The sequence below is a fragment of the Nicotiana tabacum genome, chromosome 22, assembly GCF_000715075.1.
Source record: "Nicotiana tabacum cultivar K326 chromosome 22, ASM71507v2, whole genome shotgun sequence".
In the NCBI taxonomy this organism is placed as follows: Eukaryota; Viridiplantae; Streptophyta; class Magnoliopsida; order Solanales; family Solanaceae; genus Nicotiana; species Nicotiana tabacum.
The window spans coordinates 64,897,572-64,919,736 of NC_134101.1; the positions used below are offsets into that span (position 1 = coordinate 64,897,572).

Here is a 22,165-nt window from a genome sequence, read left to right on the forward strand (position 1 = left end):
TAATTATAGGCATAAGTAAATTAACTTTCAAGAAGACATATATAACTATTTCAATCTTGAAACAATTTCCCTGCAACAAAAATGCTAGTTAAGATATATGTCAATTTTTTTTAAATGATACAATCACTTTTATATTTTAATAAATTAATCAAGGGGAAGGTGCAGATAACCTATGACCACTTATATTTCAAAGACTATAAGAACTTCACCAAAAAAATTCAATACAGAGGAATGAGCCTTATGTTTCCAGCAAAAATATTTAAGGCTTAATGCATAACCGTGACTATTATAAATTATAACTATAATGAGTTTATATTGATTGTATATTCGAATGCCAAATTTGCAAGGTACTGTAAAATCGCCTACATATTTGATAATTTTACTTTCAATGAAATACATCATGTGATGGTAAAAATATTATTACTAAATTACCTTAATAATTATCTAACATAGTATGTAAATGGTCATAACATATATATACGTTGGAATATTATCTTTGTCTTATAAGATATGTAGCAAATAAAGACATACCTTTTCAGTTCTTTATTTTATTGATACAAACACTACACATAAAGTTAATGCAAAGATATGAAAGTATGAATGAGTTTAGATGGATGTAAAACTTATCTTTGTATTATCATCCAAGACATTTTTCATTGTACTTGATCTCATTGTTTGCTTATAATTTACATAGTCTTGACGTAGAAGATCATGAAATGAGCAATTCGTGCTGATAACGTGTTATAAATAAAAATAATTTAGTAAAACATGAACAAGAAATGGAGATAGAGAGAATGAAGAGATTTTCTTCTTCAATTGTGTGTATTTTCTTATCTATTACAAGACTTTTATATATGCATGAAAAGTGAAGAAAAATATGTCATTGAATATGTCATTAAGCATAAAAATATGTCATTGAGCATTTGAGAAGATCATGAAAAAAGTGTAGACATCCACCATAATTTATTTTTTTTTTTAAACAGAAATTACATTTTTCAAATAATCCTTTTTAACGTCAAAAATATTCCGTTCGTTCGTCTTCTTATGGTTTTTTCCCTCTATTTCTTGTTTCATCAGTGTGATGAGAGCGTGATTCATTTTAGTAATGTAAGAGGCGCATTGATTTTTCATTAAAGCCGCGTCTTTAGAGAGTATGGATTCACCCCCTTCATATGCAGAATGTTGATTGAGGTGGACATGACTTGGGGATTAGTGGACTCTTAGTTTCATACCTAATTACCTAAATAATGATGAAGAAAATAAAAATAACAACCCAGTATAATTTTACTAGTGGGGTATGAGGAGGGTAGTGTGTACGCAGACCTTATCCCTACCATGAGGTAGATAGGCTGTTTCCAATAGACCCTCGACATCCTTCCCTCCAAAAACTCCCCCACCTTACTCTTGGGGTGACTCGAACTCACAACATCTTGATTGGAAAGTTGCTTACCATCAGAGCAACCCCTCTTGTCTAAGAAAACAAAAAACAAAATTATATAAAAAAAGAATATGACTATTTTCTACGAAAAATTTACAAAAATGATACCTTATGTTTAGGGTCCAATAAGGATACGATAATATAATTTTAATACACAAAAGGATAAAGTTAAAGTATATAGTATATAACTATAAAAGAATTCTGTATCTTTTTGTTGCAAAAAATTACTCGTAATTAAAAAGATTAAATTATACTAATAATCTAGTACAACGGCATGCTGTGTCCAATAAACCAATCGGCTTTTACTGTTGAAAATAGGCAAGAAGCGGGGATAGGACTTAGGAGCATTCTCCAGCTTTGGATCAAAGAGACGATGAGAATTCTCCAGATCTTAACAAGAAAGCTCTCTTCTTCCCAGATTCGAAGCACAGCGCCTTCACTATCTTCAACTTTCTCTTCTCGTCAACTGCACTCCCTCTCCAATCCGTACTTAAATTTCTTCCCCCTATCTCTTACTGTATGTATGTATGACTTTATTGCGATAGTTTATGAGAAATTCATACTCTATTTGATACAGAGCGTCATTCGGCATTGCGTTCGACATTGACGGCGTCTTGCTTCGTGGCAGCATTCCTATCGGCGGCTCTCCTCCAGCTCTCAAACGCCTCTATGATGATTCTGGTACGACATCGTTTCGCTTATTACATTTGATTTACCGTTTGTTCTTTTTTTATCTCTCTAGTTGAAATTCAATTGATTGGTGATCGTGTAAGGTTCGTTACAAGAGGAAATGAAAATTATTTTAAAGTTGAAACTTAAGAATCTTAGAAGCTAGAATTCATGAATTGCAGTGGCCTGCTTATTCTGCAATTACAAAGGCCAGGGTGATAATGTATTTACTTTTGTAATGTACAATATCTACTGCATGTGGTATAACAAGAAATAGAAAGAATAAATACTCAACTTTTTTGGATTCAGCTATTTCGAAGACATCTTATTATCCACTTAAGTCATTTTTCCTTACACATTTCCAATATCGCTTGCCTTAACCAATATTTGGACAATGTTATCAATCTCTTCTGCACAAATAATATCACAAAAAACTCCTTTTTACTTTTTTGGTACTTTCTCTTGGTAACCATGTTCAGGGAGGTTAGGTTAACTAACTTTTGATTTGTGCAGGTACTCTGAAAGTTCCCTATGTATTCTTGACTAATGGTGAGTGGTTGATGTAACCTGTTCTGGTCCAGCACCCATTTATTTGGTACTCCAGCTGGTTTTTGTTTTTGTTCTTTTGCTATTTAAAGTAACAGCTCCTTAAGTGTAATTTTCTAAGTTATGCAGAGCAACTTATGGAATAGGATGGGTCATAGCATAGCAGCTATGTATCTTAATACAATAACTAAGTTTACTGCTTATACTATCTCTTTCATGCAAGGTGATTTGCTCCGAGTACATGCTGCAATATCTTTTATGTGATTCCTAAGTGTTACCTCAAGTTGAATATTTAGTAACAGGAAAGCTGAAGAGAACTTCTCAGTTGTTAGTTGTCAGTGTCATCAGTTAGTATTTTGGTTCCTAATTTCCTTGGGAGATAGGTGCAAGGTTTGCTTCAGAAAAATATCTTGTATTAGGATATTCTGAATTTATTTTGAGTTCCACTTTTTATACCAAACAAAATTGAGTGAAATAAAAATGATGCACTATTTATGTGTTTTATGAATCAGGTGAATAGACGCTAGGTTTATTCAAAGATCTTTGTAATTAGATCTAATGATACAAACTGAGTAGTGGCGTCATTCACTTACTAGAATCACAGTAAATATTGATTCATCCTAGAATAGTTTTCTTGTCTAAGTAATTTATTTTCCACTGTGACTCATTGCTGCAACCTTATTGCAACCTACTTTTCTGGACTTACATGCATTTTAAGAGCTTATTGCTTATCAGAACAAAGGGGCTTAACGTGGTCTCTTATGTTCAATAGGGGGCGGTGTTCCTGAATCTAAAAGAGCAAAGGAGTTGGCCAGATTATTGGATGTCAATATCCTGCCTTTACAGGTATGCAACTTCTGTGAGACGATAGTAGTGGTCCTACTGGATATTTTCACGATTATCTAAAATAGTCTTTGTCTTGATCATAATCTGCTCTTTTTCTTCAATAATTTCCACGTGTTGGTAGTCCTAGGATGTGCTACTCGCTCCTTTTCTTAAACCCTCTCGTGCTTTTTTTTTTTTACTTGAATGAATCTGCAGGTTATACAGGGGCATACACCATTCAAACAATTGACGAGAAGGTGATCTTTTGTTTGTTATATCTCCTACCCTACTCTCCCCTTTCAGATATAAAAGAATAATTAGTATAAGAAAACAGAAATCTCTATTTCTTTGTGTAGGTGTACTTTCAGAAAATGAAATGCAAGGGTCGTCCCTTATTCTGAATTGAAACTAATAGCAAGATCTATGGAAGCACCTAAAAGACATGTGGCCTTATTACCAGTATGCTATGCTGACACCTGTATATTAAACAAGAGGGACATAGTTTAGTTGATAGAAGTACAAGCATGTCTTTAGTTAATTGATAACACATAAATAGTCAATGTAACTGCAGTTTAAGAAATGGTTACTTGTTCTTTTAAAGAAAGAAAGAAAAACAAAGCTTAGCAAATGGTTATCCTATGTAATTAGTCTTCTAAAGCTGACTCTGAAAGCGCATGTTAGATGTTCAGTCCCAAATTGGATGTCCAAAAACGTTTGAGTGTGGACAGTCAATTCGGAATGAAGAGAGTAAATGCCTCAGCCAGAAAATGTTTATTTCATTAATTATGATTTTATGTATTACTTTAATAACTTGCTAAACCTTGAAAGTGCTGAAGTTCCTATTGTGTGTCTACTGAGTGTTGGGCAGTGTGACGGGTAGGAGAAGTATTAGACACAGACGCAATAACCAAACTTAAGAGCTCATAGTCGTGGGGTTCAATCTATGTACTAGCCATTTTGTAGGATTGCAGAACAGGGTTACAAGGGAAAAGATTTGCTAGGACTGAGTTAGTTTTCATTAATGAGAAATCAATTTTACTATATTGAAAGATCAAAAGTTGCTTTGATTGGCTTTAACAAGTCGACTCTGTGTTACAGATTTGAGGATGAGCTTGTTGTTGCTGTTGGAAAAGGAGAACCCGCTGAAGTAATGTCTGAATATGGTTTTAAGTAAGATTCCTGGTTTTGCATTTTATGAATGTAGGTTGAGAGGGTATGCTTTGATATACTTAACAATTTCAACTGCGATATACTACTGCGCTTTAAATTTCAGAACTGTTCTCTCCATAGACGAGTATGCATCTTATTTTGACAACATTGACCCATTGGCCCAATACAAAAAATGGACAGACAAGCAGGATGTTAATCAGAATAGCAAGTCTAAGCATTTTGCTTTGAGCAATGATCCATGCTCACAGAGAGTGCAAGCAGTCTTTGTTGTTAGTGATTCTGTTGATTGGAGCAGAGACATCCAGGTATTCTTCTTTTTAACATAAGCTTAGACTTACAGGTACCTGGTAGATTAGCGCTAAAATCATGTGGAGTAAGAAACAAAGATCGAAAGACACTTTTATGCTATATTTTTGTGTGCATCTACATGCATCTCGTCTTACTATATGCAGTGTGTTCAAATTTGCTCTCAGTCGAAGCTATGAAATTCTAACTAGACAAGTCAATTTAGGTTCTCTGTGACATTCTAAGGACTGGAGGCCTACCAGGAAAAGAGATTGCACACCAGCCACCACTCTTTTTTGCGAATGATGACCTTGCCTATCAGGTATTTTAGTGTTAAATAGATCAGATTGTCCTTGGCTTTCTTCAACCTATTCATAGAGAAGGTAACCTTTCTATCTGATTTTTGACTCTAGGCTCTGTTTCCATCAGAACGACTTGGCATGGGTGCTTTCAGAATTGCATTAGAATCCGTCTTCAATGCGTGAGGCTCATTGCCAAATATCTTGAGACTTGATATGATATCTGGCAATATAGAATGCAGCTTGCATATAGTTTTATTATCTTGCTCTGATTATAGAGTTGGCGTCCTTGCTTTGAATATGTAACTCTGGTTTAGTTTAAATCTTAAATTACGTGAAACATACATAAGATGGATTTAGAGATGATGTGAAAGAAACTGCAGCTTCCTGTGATGCACTTCTGAGACTAGTTTTTGTTTACAGTATCCACCCTGCTGCGCTGAAGTATACGTCATATGGGAAACCAAGTCCTTTTGTATTTAAAAATGCGGAGACAGTATTGACGCACGTTTTACAATCATCTCAAGATAACAATCAGGTAGATGGTAGAGAGCAGCTTTTCAAAACCTTATATATGATTGGTGATAATCCCGCTGTTGATATCAAAGGAGCTCGACAGGTTTGTTATTAGACTTAATATGCTACTACTTTCAGCTATTTCATTCTATGAATAACTCTGAATCTTACTTTTTAAGGCTGGAAATCCTTGGTTCTCTATTTTGACAAGGACCGGGGTCTTCAAGGGGAAAGAAAATCATGACGATTGCCCAGCAGATCTGGTGGGTGAATGATATTTTTGAACTATGCTTGCATCTACTTTTTTTTAATTTTTTATATTGTGAAGCATATTTAATTTCTCTTTAATTCCGTCTGCACTTTCTCAATCTACCTGGAAAATTAGCCTGTGAAGCTAAAAGGTGGATAGATGGTATCCTTTCACATATATACGTGAGGGTCCATTTCTACACTACCATCAAGCAAATATAATGATCTTTACTAAGAACAAATTGCCCAAGCATGCTCTTCATTTAATGCAGGTTGTGGACACAGTGGAAGAAGCAGTAGATTACATTTTGAGCAAGGAGTGTGTCTCATGATGCACATCTGGTAAAAGTCTCACCATGATTTTACCTTATATATGTTAATGTGGGGCTAATTTTCCACGAGGAAGTTGGTAGATCTCGTAGCTTTCCAAATCACCATTTATTTGCAATTTCTTTCCTCTTTTGGTACAAATGAAAAAGGTCAAATTTGCTGTTACTGCAATAAAGCATTGGTTAGAACTCTTCCCCTGTTGAAGAAATAAGTAATGCAAAACCTGATTCTTAATCTTATAGAAAAATTTGTGAAGATATTTAGCACATCAAGCCGAGCTGATTCTTTGTCCAGATCATTTCGTGATGTAAACGATCTTGATATCTGTTTGTCCTAGTGTCATTCTTAAACTTCAAATGACTTTGTTATGGAGTGGGCTCCGGCTTCTTATAGGATTTTACTTCACAAGTTACTTAATAGATCAAGTTTTGCAAAATGGAAGTTCTCTGCTCTATTTGTTTAACCGTTCAATGGCTATTGTCATCACATACCCCTTTAGGACTTGAGTTTGGAAGATTAAAGCGTCTGATCTGAAATATTTCTTGGGAGTAATAGACTTGCAATGACTAATTAGCCTTCAAAAGTGAAGATGACTTGGTGTCAGATGGGAATGCTTGGGCAGTTGTGCATTCCTCTCCATCTTGAAAGGTTTGTCAAAACATACAACTGTATGAAAAACTTCGCTAACAGAAGTAGTCTGTAAAAATACATGCCAATTGAACTTATTTGATTTTGTTTGTAAAAGAATGTCTGCAGCAAAGCTCAAGGAATGTTTTAGATAGTAAATCCTTTTAACTCCGACCATTTTGGGGCCGTTTGGTACATGAGATAAGAATAATAATCTTGGGATAAAGTTAATCTGGGTTTTAGGGTATTAACTAATCTCAAGATAACTTTTACACTAATATGATGGGATTACCAAACGACCCCTTAAGGAATTTCAAAGCCTTACATCTTCTGGGATCTGTAAAACATTTCCCTTGGTTCCAAATATTAATTGTTTTGACAAACTTAATATGGACCGGAGAAATTCTTAATATAAGCATACAATCCAGCAAGTAGCAGTGAAGTGTTAATGTAATTGATGACTCTAGTGAGAAAAGAACTCATTGATCATGATTATAGAAGGGTGTTCATATGGTTGGTAACTTGGTATATCAGTACGATTCTTTGAATTCCTACCAACTCTTTATGCTTTGTATTTTGGTAGGTGTTCTCGATGTGTCTTGGAAAATATTTGTTGGCTGTTGTCTGTTGATGCGGCGTGCAATTTTGTTATCCAACTTTTGAAGTTTCCCTAATGAATAGTAAGTAATTAAGTGCCATCTATATATTTGTTTTTTCAATTTAAAGCACCCATTTATTTTTTTCTAACTTCTTCCCCATATAGGTAGACGGTAGGTTTGACGATCTTTTCGTAAGCTACCTTAGAAAAATTGATTGTTGACTTATGTCTTGATTTTTTCATATCTATAGACGTAATTTCTTGATTTTTACATGTGATAAGAGATTCGGAAACGGCCTCTTGGCGTTGTCAGTCACATATGGGGTGACCAAATGGGAGAGTAAAATCTTGATCTTAGAGATGTTGGAAAAAATCTGGAAGGAAATAATTTATTAATAGTCCACTGATAACTTATATAGACATTTGGAGTCTTACAAACATCTTCTAAACCTATAAATACTAACATAACAATTAAGCTATACATACATGCGTGGGTGCAGCATATGAAAAGCCATTTATGCATTTAAAAGTTGAGGATAGTTGTGAGTCATTCTCACAAAAAAGATATTCCATCAACTGCAACCATTTTTTCTGTAATTTGTTTGGTAAGTAGCTTTGCTAACATTTGAAAAAAGAGGGAAGGGAACATCGTCATTTCTGTCTTAATCACAAATAACTTAACCTTTACGGTCTAATGTGAATTAAGAGTTTCTAAACTCCACGCAACTATACGTACTCTCTTATTTGTCACTTCATTAGTAGTTAAATCTGTATTAGGACAAATCAAGTTCCTTTCTTTAATATATGCGAAAGTGTTGATAAAACAAGAAACGGGTATGTTTTCTCCTAATTCAACTACCATTGTATATTATTTTGGATGTCTCACTCAAAAAAGTTAATCCATATTAGTTAGTTTAATACGTTGTTTTGGTATTCCACTTTCGCAAAGGCACACCAAGTGGGATGTGTTACTACTACATATGTTATCTAATCACTAGACAAGTGGAATTTGGGACAAAGGTACTCGCACCAAATTCATTCAGCAAACTTAACCAAGCTCTTCGAACCATCATATGAGCCTTGACATACGCAGGTTATTGGCATTACCCAACATTACAAAAAAATAAGTTATAACAGTTAAAAAGCTGGTTTTTATTGATTATTTCATTTTGTTTTCTATTTTCCTCTTTTTGGGCTTGAATCTTGTTATGAATTTTAGAAAAGGTCTTAGTCTAATATTTGAAATTTGTAATTTTGGATGTCACTGCATTTACATAATTATAATACTAACATTAATCTTTTCTTTTACTTTTTTAGATTCTTTGAGTTAAACATATGTTAATAAAACATGCATGCCATTATTGGTTTGTTGTATCTACCAATCTTTAGCTGTTTGAGATACGACCAGAAATACGGACGCGGAAATGGAAAGATTCTTGCATGTGTTACGGTAAAATATTACAAAAATCACTTTTCCAGATTTCACAAGTCAATTTCTTAACTCGCACAAAAAAGTTTAACACAAATTTGGTTCCCTTGTTAACCATTTTATCGATTTTATATTGTTTTAAGAATGGACAAATCGAAAGAACTGTACGTTCTTGAATCTTGGTTATCCTTACATTTTGTGTTCCTTGTCATATGAATTTTTTTTTAACAATAGATATTTGATCTAGGCCAGAAAGAGATGTAAGGGATTGAATAATATTTTTTAATTTTATCGCTTTCTAAAATAATATTTTTGCTTAACACCTGGGCGGCGAGTGTCTGTTTTTTTAAATGGAGTAATACAAGTCTCTAATTTGTGTTTTGAGACTTATTCTTTGTAATAGTTTCTAGACATACTCGTGAAGCATGCTCAACTCTTTTTGGTTTTATGTAGAGAGCAGAAAATTGCAATATATAAAACAAGTACAAGTTGGTAATGATCGAGTTTGTATTTGGTGAACTATGTTACTCTATGCTGATTTCTTCTTCATTTTTTCCTATCTTGGGGTGTTCTCTTTTAGTGGATATATGGAAGGAGAAGAGCAGGAAAGAATATGGTGTGACTATTATAACATTGAAGAATTACCTTTTTTCCCAAAAATATAAGCTATATGGAATAACATGGATATGTTTAATTGTCATGATTTAGATTTTAGATCTTCTAACGTTGATTACGATGGTTTAGAGTGTTCACGATAGTTTTAAAAGGAACAAGAAAACAAGAAATGCTCTCAATCTCTCTGAGTTGTCAGATGAGATTTTAGCCTCCGCTAATACCATGTGATAGTAGAGGTACGTAGCCTGGCATTATATGTTAGTCTTTAGTTTTTAAATAATGACGACCTTTGGTAAGTCTACATATGTCTTGACTATTCTATTTGTTCGGGCTATTTTCGACTAACATATGTTGACACCAAATTCTGGTATCGAGAAGCAATGTAACAGTAATTATGAAGAAGAAAGAGAAGGAGAAAAGAAGACGAGCTGAGAATAGAAAAGGAGGGAGATGAGAGTTCAATTGTCATTCAAAACATGTGTTCCTCTATTACAATTGTCCTATTTATCTATAAAAATGCAAAGGAAATGCATAAGTTGAAAATTAGAGCTTAACTAACTTTCCCGCTAACTGAAATTTAAAAACAATCAACAACAAACACGTGAATAGGCTTAGGTGTGTGCTTCCATGGCATCTGAGCTGGCATCCTAGCTTGCAGCAGCTAAAATATGTATATCAATACCCTCTCCCCCCCAATGGACAAAACCCTTGTCCTCAAGGGTGAATGTGGGAAATCTGGTGCGCAGGTCAGAGGCAAGTTCCCATGTAGCTTGCGAGACATCCAAGTCCTTCCATTTAACAAAATATTGTGCAACAACTTTATTGCCTTTTTAGTTTAACCTTCTACCCAACACAGCTTCTGGGAGGGGACACAAGGGACTAACTAAGTTTAAAATTGGAGGATGAACAATTTTTGTAGGTAGATCATAACAAAACTTGAGCTGAGAAATATGGAGTATGGGGTAAATTTGAACCTTTGGGGGAAGTAAAAGCTTATAAGCAACAAGTCCTACTCTTTCTATAATAGGATAGGGGGCAAAATACTTAAAAGTGAGCTTATGATAAGAAGAAATTGAGAGGGTAGACTGTCTATAGGGCTGCAGCTTGACAAAGACCCAATCTCCCACCTGGAACTCTTTATCAGACCTGTGGCTGTTAGTTTGAGCTTGCATTCTCCGTTGAGCTCGACAGAGATGAAATTTAGCCAACTGAAACTTGAATTCCCTAACCAATATGATGTCCTTAACAACATCAACAAAAGAATCTCCAAGAAGATAGGGAAGGTGTATAAGAGGAGGATAGCCATATAGGAGTTCAAAAGGAGAGGTTTGAATAGCAGAATGAGGACTAGAATTGTACCACCATTCTGCTATGGATAAGAAGGCACCCCAATCAATGAGAGAATCTGTGCAAAAGCATCTCGAGTAGGTCTCTAAACACCCGTTGAGCACTTCACTCTGACCATCTGTTTGAGGATGGTAAGCAGTTGAAGTCTGCAATGTGACACCTTGAGCTGACAAGAATTCCTTCCAAAAAGAGCTGATGAATATGGGATCCCTATCACTAGCAATGGAAGTAGATGAAGTTTAAAGATAGTATCCAAAAATACCTAAGCAAGAGTTTGGGCAGTATAAGGATAAGAAATGGCAATGAAATGACCATACTTAGTGAGCCTGTCTATAATGACCCAAATAACACTCTTCCCTTTAGATTTAGGTAACCCCTCTACGAAATCCATATTAATGTCAGTCCAAGGCAATGAAGGTATTGGAAAAGGTTGCAACAGGCCAGGATATGCAGAAGTATCATATTTGTTTCTCTGATAGACATCACATTTCAGAACGAAGTCAAAGATATCCTTCCCGGTAAGGGTATGCCATCACCTTCCTTGTGGTGGCATCAATCCCAGAATGTCCACCTGAGGGAGTGGAATGTCATAGAGTGAGGATCTTGTGTCTCAAGCCAGTATCATATCCTATGACAAGCTTGCCCTTTCTTCTTAGTTGATCATTGATCCAAGTGTAGTGCTTCTAAGGTGTGTGTTGCAAGGAAGCAATGAAAGTTTTTAACTCGGGATCAGAAGTCCACCCAGCTATGATCTCGTGCCAAAGCTCAGCTTGAACAGAAGATATCATCAAGGACATGAGTTCAGCACCATTAATTCTGGAAAGTGAATCTGTAACAACATTTTCCTTTCCCTTTTTGTACTGTATTTCAAATTCAAAAGAGAGCAACTTAGCTAGCCACCTCAATTATGAATCAGTATGCAGTTTTTGCTCCAACAAATACTTCAAAGCCTTTTTGGTCAATTTTAACAACGAAATACTGACCAAGCAAATAATGAGACCATTTTGTGAGAGCAAAGACTAGTGCAAGTAGTTCCCTTTCATAAACTGATAGTGCAAGATGTCTAGGGGCTAAACCTTTACTGATGAAGGCTATAGGATGACCATGCTGAATTAGGACAGCTCCAATGCATGTTCCACTGGCATCTGTTTCTACTACAAAAGGAGTAGAATAGTCTGGTAGAGCTAGGACTGGGGAAGTTGTTAAAGCTAGATTCAGTGCAGAGAAGGCATGAGCAGCACTTTCAGACCATTTGAAATTATACTTCCTTAGTAACTTAGTGAGTGGTCAACTGATGAGACCATAACCTTTTATAAATTTCCTGTAATACCCTGCCAACCTCAAGAAGCCTCTTAGTTGTTTGAGTGTTTGGAGTAGGCCAGTGTTTAACAACTATGATTTTCTTAGGATCTATAGATACCCCTTCACTAGAGATGAAGTGTCCTAAGTACTCCACCCTTGCAACTCCAAAGACACATTTAGATTGCTTAGCTAGCAGACTGTTATGCACCATGACCTCAAACACCTGCTGCAAGTGTAATGCATGATCCTGCAAATTCCTGCTATATATATAAGAATATCATCAAAAAAGACCAGAACAAATTTCCTTAGGAAGTGCTGAAATAGGTGATTCATGAGGCATTAAAAAGTAGAATGAGCATTAGTAAAGCCAAATGACATGACCAAATGCTCATAATGGCCCAAGTGAGTCTTGAAGTCTATTTTGGAATGTCAATTATCACCATTCTTATTTGATGATAACCTGATCGAAGATTAATTTTAGAGAATACCACTGTTCTAGCTAATTCATCCAATAAGTCATCTATGATGGGAATAGGGATTTTGTCCTTGACAGTATATTGATTCAACTCCATGTAGTCCACACATAATCTCCATGAACCATCTTTTTTGCCTACCAACACCACATGTGATGCAAAAGGACTGTTGCTATACTGAATTACACCTTGCTGCAGCATGTCTTTGACTAGCTTTTCAATGATGTCTTTTTTCATAGAGGAATACATGTAAGGTCATATGTTGATTGGTTTAGTCCCAGGTATTAATGGAATGCTGTGATCAAAAGCACCTCTTTGAGGAGGTAAGGCGGTGGGTTCTGCAAACACCTGATGGTACTGAGACAAGAGTTCTTCAATGACAACAGGAGTTTGGAACTCCTGAGGAAGGTGCAGTGCATTAAGCTGATTGGTTAACTGTAAGGCAGACTCAGTAAATAGTACTTGTAACATAAAGAGTTGGACATCATTTCCATTCATTTTATTAACAACCTTGGTGCTCGAGAACTTACACTCCTCAGATACTCCTTTAAGTAGATAGAATTTGCCCTTATAAGTGAAGGACATAGTTAAGGCTGTATAATCCAGGTAACTAGCCTTAAGATTTTCATCCATAATGCTCCCAAAACCAAATCATATTTCCCTACTGGAAATACAATGAGATCAGAAGTGTAGGTTGTGCCTTGCAATATCCATTGAAAGTCTCTCACCGCCCTAGAAGTGGCCTCCATAGAGTTAATACCAAGGCTGACATAACCAATCTTAGTGGGAGAAACTTGATAACCTAGCATTTTAGCAAACTCACAATCTATGAAATTGTGAGTACTTCCTCCATCCAAAATAATTTGCAATGGCCTCTTGTTGCTATAGCCAGTCACATGTATAGTTTGTGCCCCTTGTATGCCACTCAGTACACACAAGGAGATCATATGAGGATCTCCTTCAGTAACAGACCATTCCCCATTAGTAGCATCGCCATCTGTCTTTGGTACTGCTTCTTCTGAGCTTTCATCATCTCCATACTCCAAGTCCAACACAAATAATTTCTTAGGGAGTGTGCACGTGTGCCCAAGAGTGTACTTGTCATCACAAAAGTAGCATAATGTAGTGACCCAATAGTCATTTTGAGTATTACATCCCCGTTCCCCCATTTATTGCTTATACTATGCTCATTTGTTGTTATGCAACTTGTCCGGGTAGTCTGATTGTTTCTTGAGATATTTCGGAATGAGTTGGGACACTTAGTCCCAAGGTTAGAAGCCTAAGTTGAAAAGTTAACAAGATATTGACATATGTGTAAATGGATCCGGAATAGAGTTTTGATGGTTTCAATAGCTTCGTATGGTGATTTTGGACTTAGGAGTGTGTCCGAATATTGATTTGGAGGTTCGTAGGTAATTTTGGCTTGAAATGGCGAAAGTTGGGAAAAATAGAAGTTTGGAGAGTTGAGAAGTTTGACTGAGTGTTGAATTTGTGGTTATAGGGATCATATTTTGGTTTCAGAAGTTGGAATAGGTCCGTTGTGTCATTTATGACTTGTGTGCAAAATTTGAGGTCAGTCAGAGTTGATTTGATAGGTTTCAGCATCGATTGTAGAAATTGGAAGTTCATTAGTTTCAATAGGCTTGAACTGGGGTGCGATTCATGTTTTTGATATTGTTTGATGTGATTTGAGGCCTCGAATAAGTTCGTGTCGTGTTTTAGGATTTGTTGGTATATTTGGTTGATGTCCCTGGGGCCTCGGGTGAGTTTCGGGTTGATTGCGGATTGAATTTGACCTTGTAGAGCTGCAAATTTTCTGGTGTCTGGTGTTCTTATATGCATTTGTGAGAGAGGTTTCGCGTTCGCGAAGAATACCTGGGAGGCAGGTGAAGTTTGTTCTTCGCGTTCGAGAAGAAGGCCACGCATTCGTGAAGGTATATTGTGTTTGGGCATCGCGATCGCGGGCAGGGAGCCGCATTCGTGAAGAAGAAAGGTAGGCTGGGGGACCTCACACATTAGGTCTACACATTCGTGATATTGACCTCGCGTTCGCGAAGCTTGGGATCGTTTGGTCATCGCGTTCACGAGGGGGCTCTCGCGTTCGCGTAAGAGGAATTTTGGCCGCTGAGAATTTTGTGCTTCGCAAACGCGAGGCTCTTTCCGCATTCACAAAGAAGGACATCTGGGCAGGATATAAGATCTCAAAAACGAGGGTTGGAGTAAAATTTCATAATTGGACTTTGGGAGCTCGTATTGAGGCGATTATTGGAGGGATTTTTAAGGAATTGATTTGGGTAAGTGATTCTGATTCGGATTTGGTTAATATACATGAATCTATCATTGTTTTATCATTTAATTAGTGTTTTGGGTTGGAAAAATTTTAAAAACTTCATAGGCTTTAATTTGAGGATTTGGAGGTCGAGTTGTGATAGGAATTGAGTAATTTTAGTATGGTTGTACTCGTGATTTAATGGGTGTTCTGATTTTGTTAAATTTGTCAGATTCCAATACATGGGCCCGGGTTGACTTTTTGAGTTGATTTTTTGACTTTTGTTAAAGAGCTTAGCTTTATCATATGGAATTGATTCATATAACTTATGTTGATTGTATCGAGTTGTTTGTGGCTAGATTCGAGGCGTTTGGAGGCCGATTCGTGAGGTAAGGGAATATTGGAATAGAGATTTGCAGGGTTTGAGGTAAGTAACACTTCTAAACTTAGTTCTGAGGGTATGAACCCCTAATTACGTGTTATGTGATTGGTGTTGAGGTGACGCACATGCTAGGTGACGGGTGTGTGGGCGTGCACCGCAGAAATTGTGACTCGGTCAATTCCGTGGAACCGTATGGTCATAAAACCTTGTTATTATTCACGTATTCTCCATGTGTTAGAGAAATTGAGTTGTGATTCATGTTAGAAATCATGCTTAGGCTATATGCTGGTACTGTTGGGACCCACAAAGGTCGTGTTGCTGTTGAATTACTTGCTTAATTTGAAATTATGTACTTAGTCATATCTATCATTTGCATATCATATCTCAATCTCTGTTGGCATTTATTGATACATCATATCATCATTGTTTGGGCTGATTGCCAATATATTTGTGAGCCCGAGAGACTAGAGAGATCGATGACTGAGTGAGGCCGAGGGCCTGATTGTGAGTGAGTTTTATGGGATCGAGTTGTACGCCGCAACATGCTTTATTGATTCATGCGATGGTTGGCTTATTTTAGCGCTTGGGCAGGATGTGCCCCTCCGGAGTCTAACTTACCAGCACTGAGCGCATGTACCAATTGAGTGTGAGTACCGAGCGATTGAGAAGACTGAGTGACTGTGAGGATGGAGTGACTGGGAGGACTGAGTGGATTGATGCTCCGAGAGTATGCATATGATTTTATAACTGTGTTGTATTACAGTTGGCATGCATAATTGACATATAGATATAGTGATATATCATTCCTCATTTCAGTCACACTTGCCATATTTTATCTTTATTGAACTTAAATTGTTAAATTTGGAAGCATTCCTATATTTTTGTACTGTTAAATTTTGTATTTGGACTGTACCTGTTGAGCTTGTTACTGCTTTCAGCCCAAGGTTAGTCTTGTTACTTATTGAGTACATTGAGTCGGTTGACTCATACTATACTCTGCACTTCGTGTGCAGATCCAGGTACTTCTGAGTACGGCGGTTGCTAGCTTCAGAGCTTTATCTGTTGGAGATTATCGAGGTAGCTGCCTTGACGTCCGCAGACCTTGACTCTTTTTCTTTTCAGTTATTTGTATTATTCTATCTTTCTAGATAATGTTTTAGCTGTCAGACCATGTTGTCATTTAGAAGCTCATATACTCAATGGCACCCGGATTTTGGGGGATTTTGTATTGAGTCGCGGTATTTTCTTATCAGTTATTTATGAGATTTTACTCTTAAGCTTATTTTATTATGTTTTCAAAGTTAAAGATGTGTGGTTTATTGTGATTGTCGGCTTGTCTAGTATTGTGATAGGCGCCATCACAACATGTGAGATTTGGGTCGTGATAAGTTGGTATCAAAGCCTAGGTTACATAGGTCTCACGAGTCATGAGCAGGTTTAGTAGAGTTTTGCGGATCGGTACGGAGACGTCTGTACTTATCTTCGAGAGGATGTCGAAATATTAGGAAAACTTCATTCCTTGTATTCTTGTCATGCGAATTTGTTGATTCTGGAAACTAAACTTCTGTTATTCTATTCTCTCATAGATGGTAAGTACATGTGCTACCGGATCGGGCGGATGGCCATCAGTACCACTAGCTAAGGCCATCAGAGGCCGGGGCTGCTGTAGGGATCGAGGTGCAGCTCGTACAGCAGCTAGAGCAGCACTTGCAGACCCACAAATTGCTTCAACTTAGGAGCAGATTCGAGAGGTGGCTGAGCCAGTAGGACCAACTCAAACACCAGTTGTGCCCATTGTGATTCCAGGCCTTCAGGAGGCTCTGGCCCAGATAATGACTGTTTGTACTAGTCTTGCTCAGGCAGTTTCAGTTTCGGCCGCACCAGCCACTTCGTAGGCCGGGGGAGATGCTCAGACTCCCGCCGTCCGTATTGCAGAGCAAGTGGTGCAGGGACTTCAGACCCCGGGGGTACTACCAGCCCATCCAGTTGTAGTTGATCAGGCCCATGTCAGTCCCACTATGAGTGATGAGGAGCAGAAGAGACTAGAGATGTTTGGGAGGTTCAAACCTCCATTATTCAGTGGGGCTGAGTCAGAGGATGCTCATGACTTCTTGGATATGTGCCAGCGGATTCTTCACACGACGGGTATTCTGGAGACTAGTGGAGTCTAGTGGGGTCTCATTTACTACTTTTCAGCTAACAGGGGTAGATTGTGGGAGGCCTATGAGCGGAGCAGGCCAGCCGGTGCTGCACCACTTTCATGGCACGAGTTCTCTATTCTCTTCTTGGAGAAGTTTGTGCCATTGACCCGTAGGGAGGAGTTGCATAGGCAGTTTGAGCATCTACGCCAGGAGGGTATGTCCGTGACCCAGTACGAGATGAGATTTTCAGAGTTAGCTCGTCACGCGATCTGGTTGGTTCCCACAGAGAGGGAGAGGATTAGGAGGTTCATTGATGGCCTTAGTTATGGACTTTTTTTTGTTATGACCCGGGAGATTGCATCATGTGCTAGTTTCGACGAGGTTGTTGATATTGTTAGGTGGCTAGAGCTGGTTCGTAGTCAGGAGCATGAGGAGAGAGAGGCCAATAGGCCTCGTGGTTCTGGTGGTTTCAGCAGTGTTTCTTCTGGGGGCAGTCCTACCCCAGCAGGGGCCGTCCTTATAGGCCCGCTCAGATGGCTCGTCCGGTTCATCGTGGCGCATTAGCTAGCCATGGTTCATACAGTGCTCGTCCGGGTCAGTCATCTCTCAGTGCTCTCCCAGCTCAGAGTTTATCCCGTGCTTTATTGGTTGAGGGTTCATTTGTGTCGGGTCCTTCTAGCAGTTATTCTGGTTCTTGAGACCCGATTCAGTCCCCACAAACATCGGGGAGTTGCTTCGAATGCAGGGAGTTTGGGCATGTGTGGAGACAATGTCCCTGTTGCTTTGGAGGTCCAGTTCAGCAGAGGGGTCAGGTCATGACTTTTGCACTAGTTACTTCACTACCCGCCCAGCTAGTTCGGGGTAGGGCTCTGGAAGCTAGAGGTCGCCTTAGAGGGGAAGGTCGATCAGGTGGCGGTCATGCTCGATTCTATGCTATCCCAACCAGGCTAGAGGCCGTTGCTTCAGACGCAGTGATCACATGTATTGTTTTAGTGTGAAACAAATATGATTCCACATTATTTGACCCTGGTTCAATTTATTCGTATGTATCATCCTATTTTCTCGTTATTTGGATATTCCCCATGAGTTCTTAGTTTCACCCGTTCATGTATCTACGCCGGTGGGTGATACTATTGTTGTGGACCGTGTGTATCGATCGTGTGGGGTGACCATTGGAGGGTTGGAGACTAAAGTTGATCCCTTATTGATTAGTTTGGTTGATTTCGACGTAATTTTGGGTATGGATTGGTTGTTCCCATGTCATTCTATTCTGGATTATAATGCTAAGACCGTGACCTTGGAGATGTCGGGGTTGCCGAGCATCGAGTGGAGAGGTTCTCTAGATTATATTCCTAACATGGTGATTTCTTATCTGAAGGCCTAACAAATGGTTGGGAAGGGGTGTCTGTCATATTTGGCCTTTGTGAGAGATGTTGGTGCTGAGACTCCTACTATTGATTCTGTTTCTATAACGACCCGATCGGTCGTTTTAAGAGATTTAGCCATGAACCCCTAGTTTCTGCTCCCTCTAGTTCATTTGGTGGTTACGTATGTAGACATGTAATTTTTGACCCTCCTCGAATTTTTTTTACCTTTTAGTGCTTAGATGTTGGTTTTAGATATAATATTATTATTTTGATTATTTTTAACTTTTTACTTTATTTTATCTTTAAAATAAAAAAAACATGAATATTTTCTTTTATTTTAGCTTATTAATATTTAGTCTAGCAATTTTTAGTTTATCTTACTTTGGATAAAATTGAAAATCACAAAATAATTGCTAATGTAGTTGTGTCACCCTTTTTTATTTCATGTATTCAGTTATGGATTAGTATTTTGTATTATACTAAAAAAAAAGATCAAAAAGAAAAGAAGAGCAATTCAAAGATGGCCACAGTGCTGAAGATTCCATTATATCCAATTTAACTAATTCACATGCTTACAATCAGTTCAAGTGATCACCCCATTCTCTCATTTCAATTTTTGTCCTTATTTGTAGTACATACTCAAACTTAATTGACAAGAGCACAAACACACGGCATTTTTTATTAGTGGGGGACCACACTCTTTCTTTTTGCCCAAGAATTCATCCATTTTAGAGAGGCACATAGATAAAGAATGGAGAGCGGAACAATACAAGGGCTAGAAATTAGGGAAAGATCTGGAATTTTTAGGGTGGAGACGACACAAAGTATCGGCTTCTGGAGGAGACAATACCCATTTTAGGATTTGGCTCTCTGTTATTGCTCTCACAGAAAATCAATCCAAAATACCATCTATACAATACCAAGCACCACCAGTCGAACCATCGTAGATCTGTCCCCAAAACTGCCATTGGTCCTCCATAACAAGCCATTTTCATGGCGCCATTAATTATTGAGTAACGTTGAGTATCGTTCCAGTGCTCCGGTCGGCGCTTTTCTGTTCAAGGTCAGGTCAGAGGCGTGAATTGATTTTTAATTTAGTGCAAGTTTGCTGTCAACCTTTTGCTTTTCGGTGTCGTACTTAGAGGCATTCATAAATCAAATTCTGAAAGAAATTTTGGTTTTAACAAAGATACGAGGCTTTCGAAGGTCAATTCACGAGGCAAAAGCATAGCGGAGTAAATAATTACACGGTTCAAAGTAAGTGACTTGTCTAACCTTGTGTTGGAGAAATTCCCATAGGATTGGTATTGTCATGAAAATTGTGATGTGTTGAAAGTCGTGTATGCGAGGTGACGAGTGTGTACACGGGTTAACTGTGGAAAAACTTTAGTTTTAAGTTGTGTAGATCTCTGTTATATATTAATTAAATTATTTTATCCGGTAATATTCAACATCATTGGTCTATTTATATATTTTGAAATTTGTCTTACCTTTTTTCTGCTAATTGCTTTACCTGTTTAGTTGAAACTTTGTTTCTTTTATTTTGTGCTCATTATTTGAAAGTTGAATTTCTTAATTGAATTATTATTAATATGAAGTATTTGACATTGAAATTTGGTATTTGAGGTAAAGTGTTTTATTGTGAAATATTGCTTTGTTAAGTTATTCACTCCCGGATATTTTATTGAGATTTGTATTCATTGTGATTGAGCTGTGAGCTCCTTATTGTGGAAATTAATATTGTTGTTGATTTATTTTGGCAAGTTGAGATATTTGGGCACTTGAGGTGCAAATTGTGATATTGATACGCATACGGTGGTATAAGGTCTGGGTGTTGAAACGCATGCGGTGAGATAAGGGTGGCTTGATACGCGTGGCTAGTAGGGAAACTACTAGAAGTCATGCGGTGTGATAAGGGTGGCTAAAACGTGGGATGCCATTTCGGGATTAATGATTTCTTTAAAATTAAATGTGAAGGCTCCCGCAGTGATATAAGAAAATGAGATATTGTGAATTTATTTATGATTTGGGACTACGAGGCGGTACCTCAGGAGTGCCCTTGTTGATATTTCTTTATGGCTGCATTTGCCTTTGGTTATTTTTGTATTTTTCTTAAAGTTGTAAATTTTTGTTTTCCTTCTATGACGTATTATTTGCCTTTATTCTGTGTATTTAAATTGTGACATACTACTTACTTGATTCATTCCTATTATCATTTTTATTATTATATTGTTAAACTTTTTACCCTGTCTTTTATTATTTTTAGTAGGGCCTGACCTAACCTCGTCACTACTCTACCGAGGTTAGGCTTTACACTTACTGGGTACCGCTGTGGTGTACTCATACTACGCTTCTGCACATCTTTTTTTGCAGATCAAGGTACTTCCTATCAGACTAGGCATCAGTGAACTAGCCATACACGGAGACTTCAAGGTATATCTGCTAGCGTCCGCAGACCTCAAAATCCCCTTCTATCCTTATTATGTTGTTTCCCTTTTTCTCTTTAGACTCAGATGTATAGAGACACTTAGAATAAATTTTTAGAAGCTTGTGACTTATTTCTATCGGGTATTGGGAGTTATAATTATTTGAATTGCAGTTTCAATTATTTTAGATTTCTATTATGTTATTCCGCATTGATAGGCTTACCTAGTCTTAGAGACTAGGTGCAATCGCGATATCCTACAGGGGGAATTTAGGGTCGTGACAAGTTGATATCAGAGCTCTAGGTTCATAGGTGTTATGAGTCATAAGCAGGTTTAGTAGAGTCTCGCGAATCGGTACGGAGACGTTTGTACTTATCTTCGGGAGGCTATGAAACTGTTAGGAAAATGTTCATTTCTTTGATTCCATATCGTGCGCATTTGTTGACTTCGAAATTCTAAACTCTAGTCTTTTTATTCTCTCACATATGGTGAGGACACGTACAACTGGATCCGATGATCAGACATCCACACCCCCTGTTGGAGCCGCAAGAGGCCGGAGCCGGGGCATAGGCCGAGGAAGACCCCGCGGTGCAGCCAGAGCACCTGCACGAGCTGCTGCAGCAGAGCCACCAGTAGCTCCAGTTGGAGAGCATGAACCTGAGACGCCTGTTACTACCCCTGCACTTTAAAACCTCTGGGGCATGGTAAACCTGGGCCTGTGGCTCTGGGGTACGGGCGGCGGAAGTCTGTGCTCCTCCCCCGGCCTGAGATGTGGCAGGAGAGTTGAGAAGTTTGACCGAGAGTTAATTTTGTGGTTACTAGGTTTGGATTTTCATTTCGGAATTTTGAATAGGTATGTCGT

General features: G+C 37.9%; 2 protein-coding genes across 7 annotated transcripts; one reads left to right on the forward strand and one right to left on the reverse strand.

Annotated features, from left to right (window-relative positions):
* Positions 1-1,672: 1,672 nt before the first annotated feature.
* On the forward strand, positions 1,673-17,500 carry LOC107759377 (mitochondrial hydrolase YKR070W-like). Of its 6 annotated transcripts, none has more exons than XM_075244483.1 (15): positions 1,673-1,924; positions 2,016-2,119; positions 2,621-2,656; positions 3,426-3,499; positions 3,695-3,735; positions 4,577-4,648; positions 4,752-4,953; positions 5,160-5,255; positions 5,347-5,414; positions 5,656-5,851; positions 5,928-6,011; positions 6,270-6,339; positions 6,827-6,975; positions 7,538-7,634; positions 16,383-16,651. In XM_075244483.1, the coding sequence occupies exons 1-12, from the start codon at positions 1,713-1,715 to the stop codon at positions 6,327-6,329; spliced, it is 1,245 nt and encodes a 414-aa protein (XP_075100584.1). In that variant the 5' UTR covers positions 1,673-1,712; the 3' UTR covers positions 6,330-6,339; positions 6,827-6,975; positions 7,538-7,634; positions 16,383-16,651. The 6 variants fall into 6 exon arrangements, with proteins under 6 accessions (XP_075100584.1, XP_075100585.1, XP_075100581.1 ...); XM_075244484.1 differs by lacking the exon at positions 16,383-16,651 and adding an exon at positions 15,347-16,342; XM_075244480.1 differs by lacking the exon at positions 6,827-6,975 and adding an exon at positions 16,956-17,500 and having other exon boundaries at positions 1,675-1,924; positions 16,383-16,446.
* On the reverse strand, positions 10,427-13,303 carry LOC142175903 (uncharacterized). The gene is made up of 5 exons (XM_075242909.1): positions 13,030-13,303; positions 12,706-12,945; positions 11,886-12,151; positions 11,685-11,803; positions 10,427-11,159 (listed from the first exon to the last, which is right to left on the reverse strand). Exons 1-5 carry the CDS (start codon positions 13,301-13,303, stop codon positions 10,427-10,429), a joined length of 1,632 nt encoding a protein of 543 aa, XP_075099010.1.
* Positions 17,501-22,165: the final 4,665 nt, after the last annotated feature.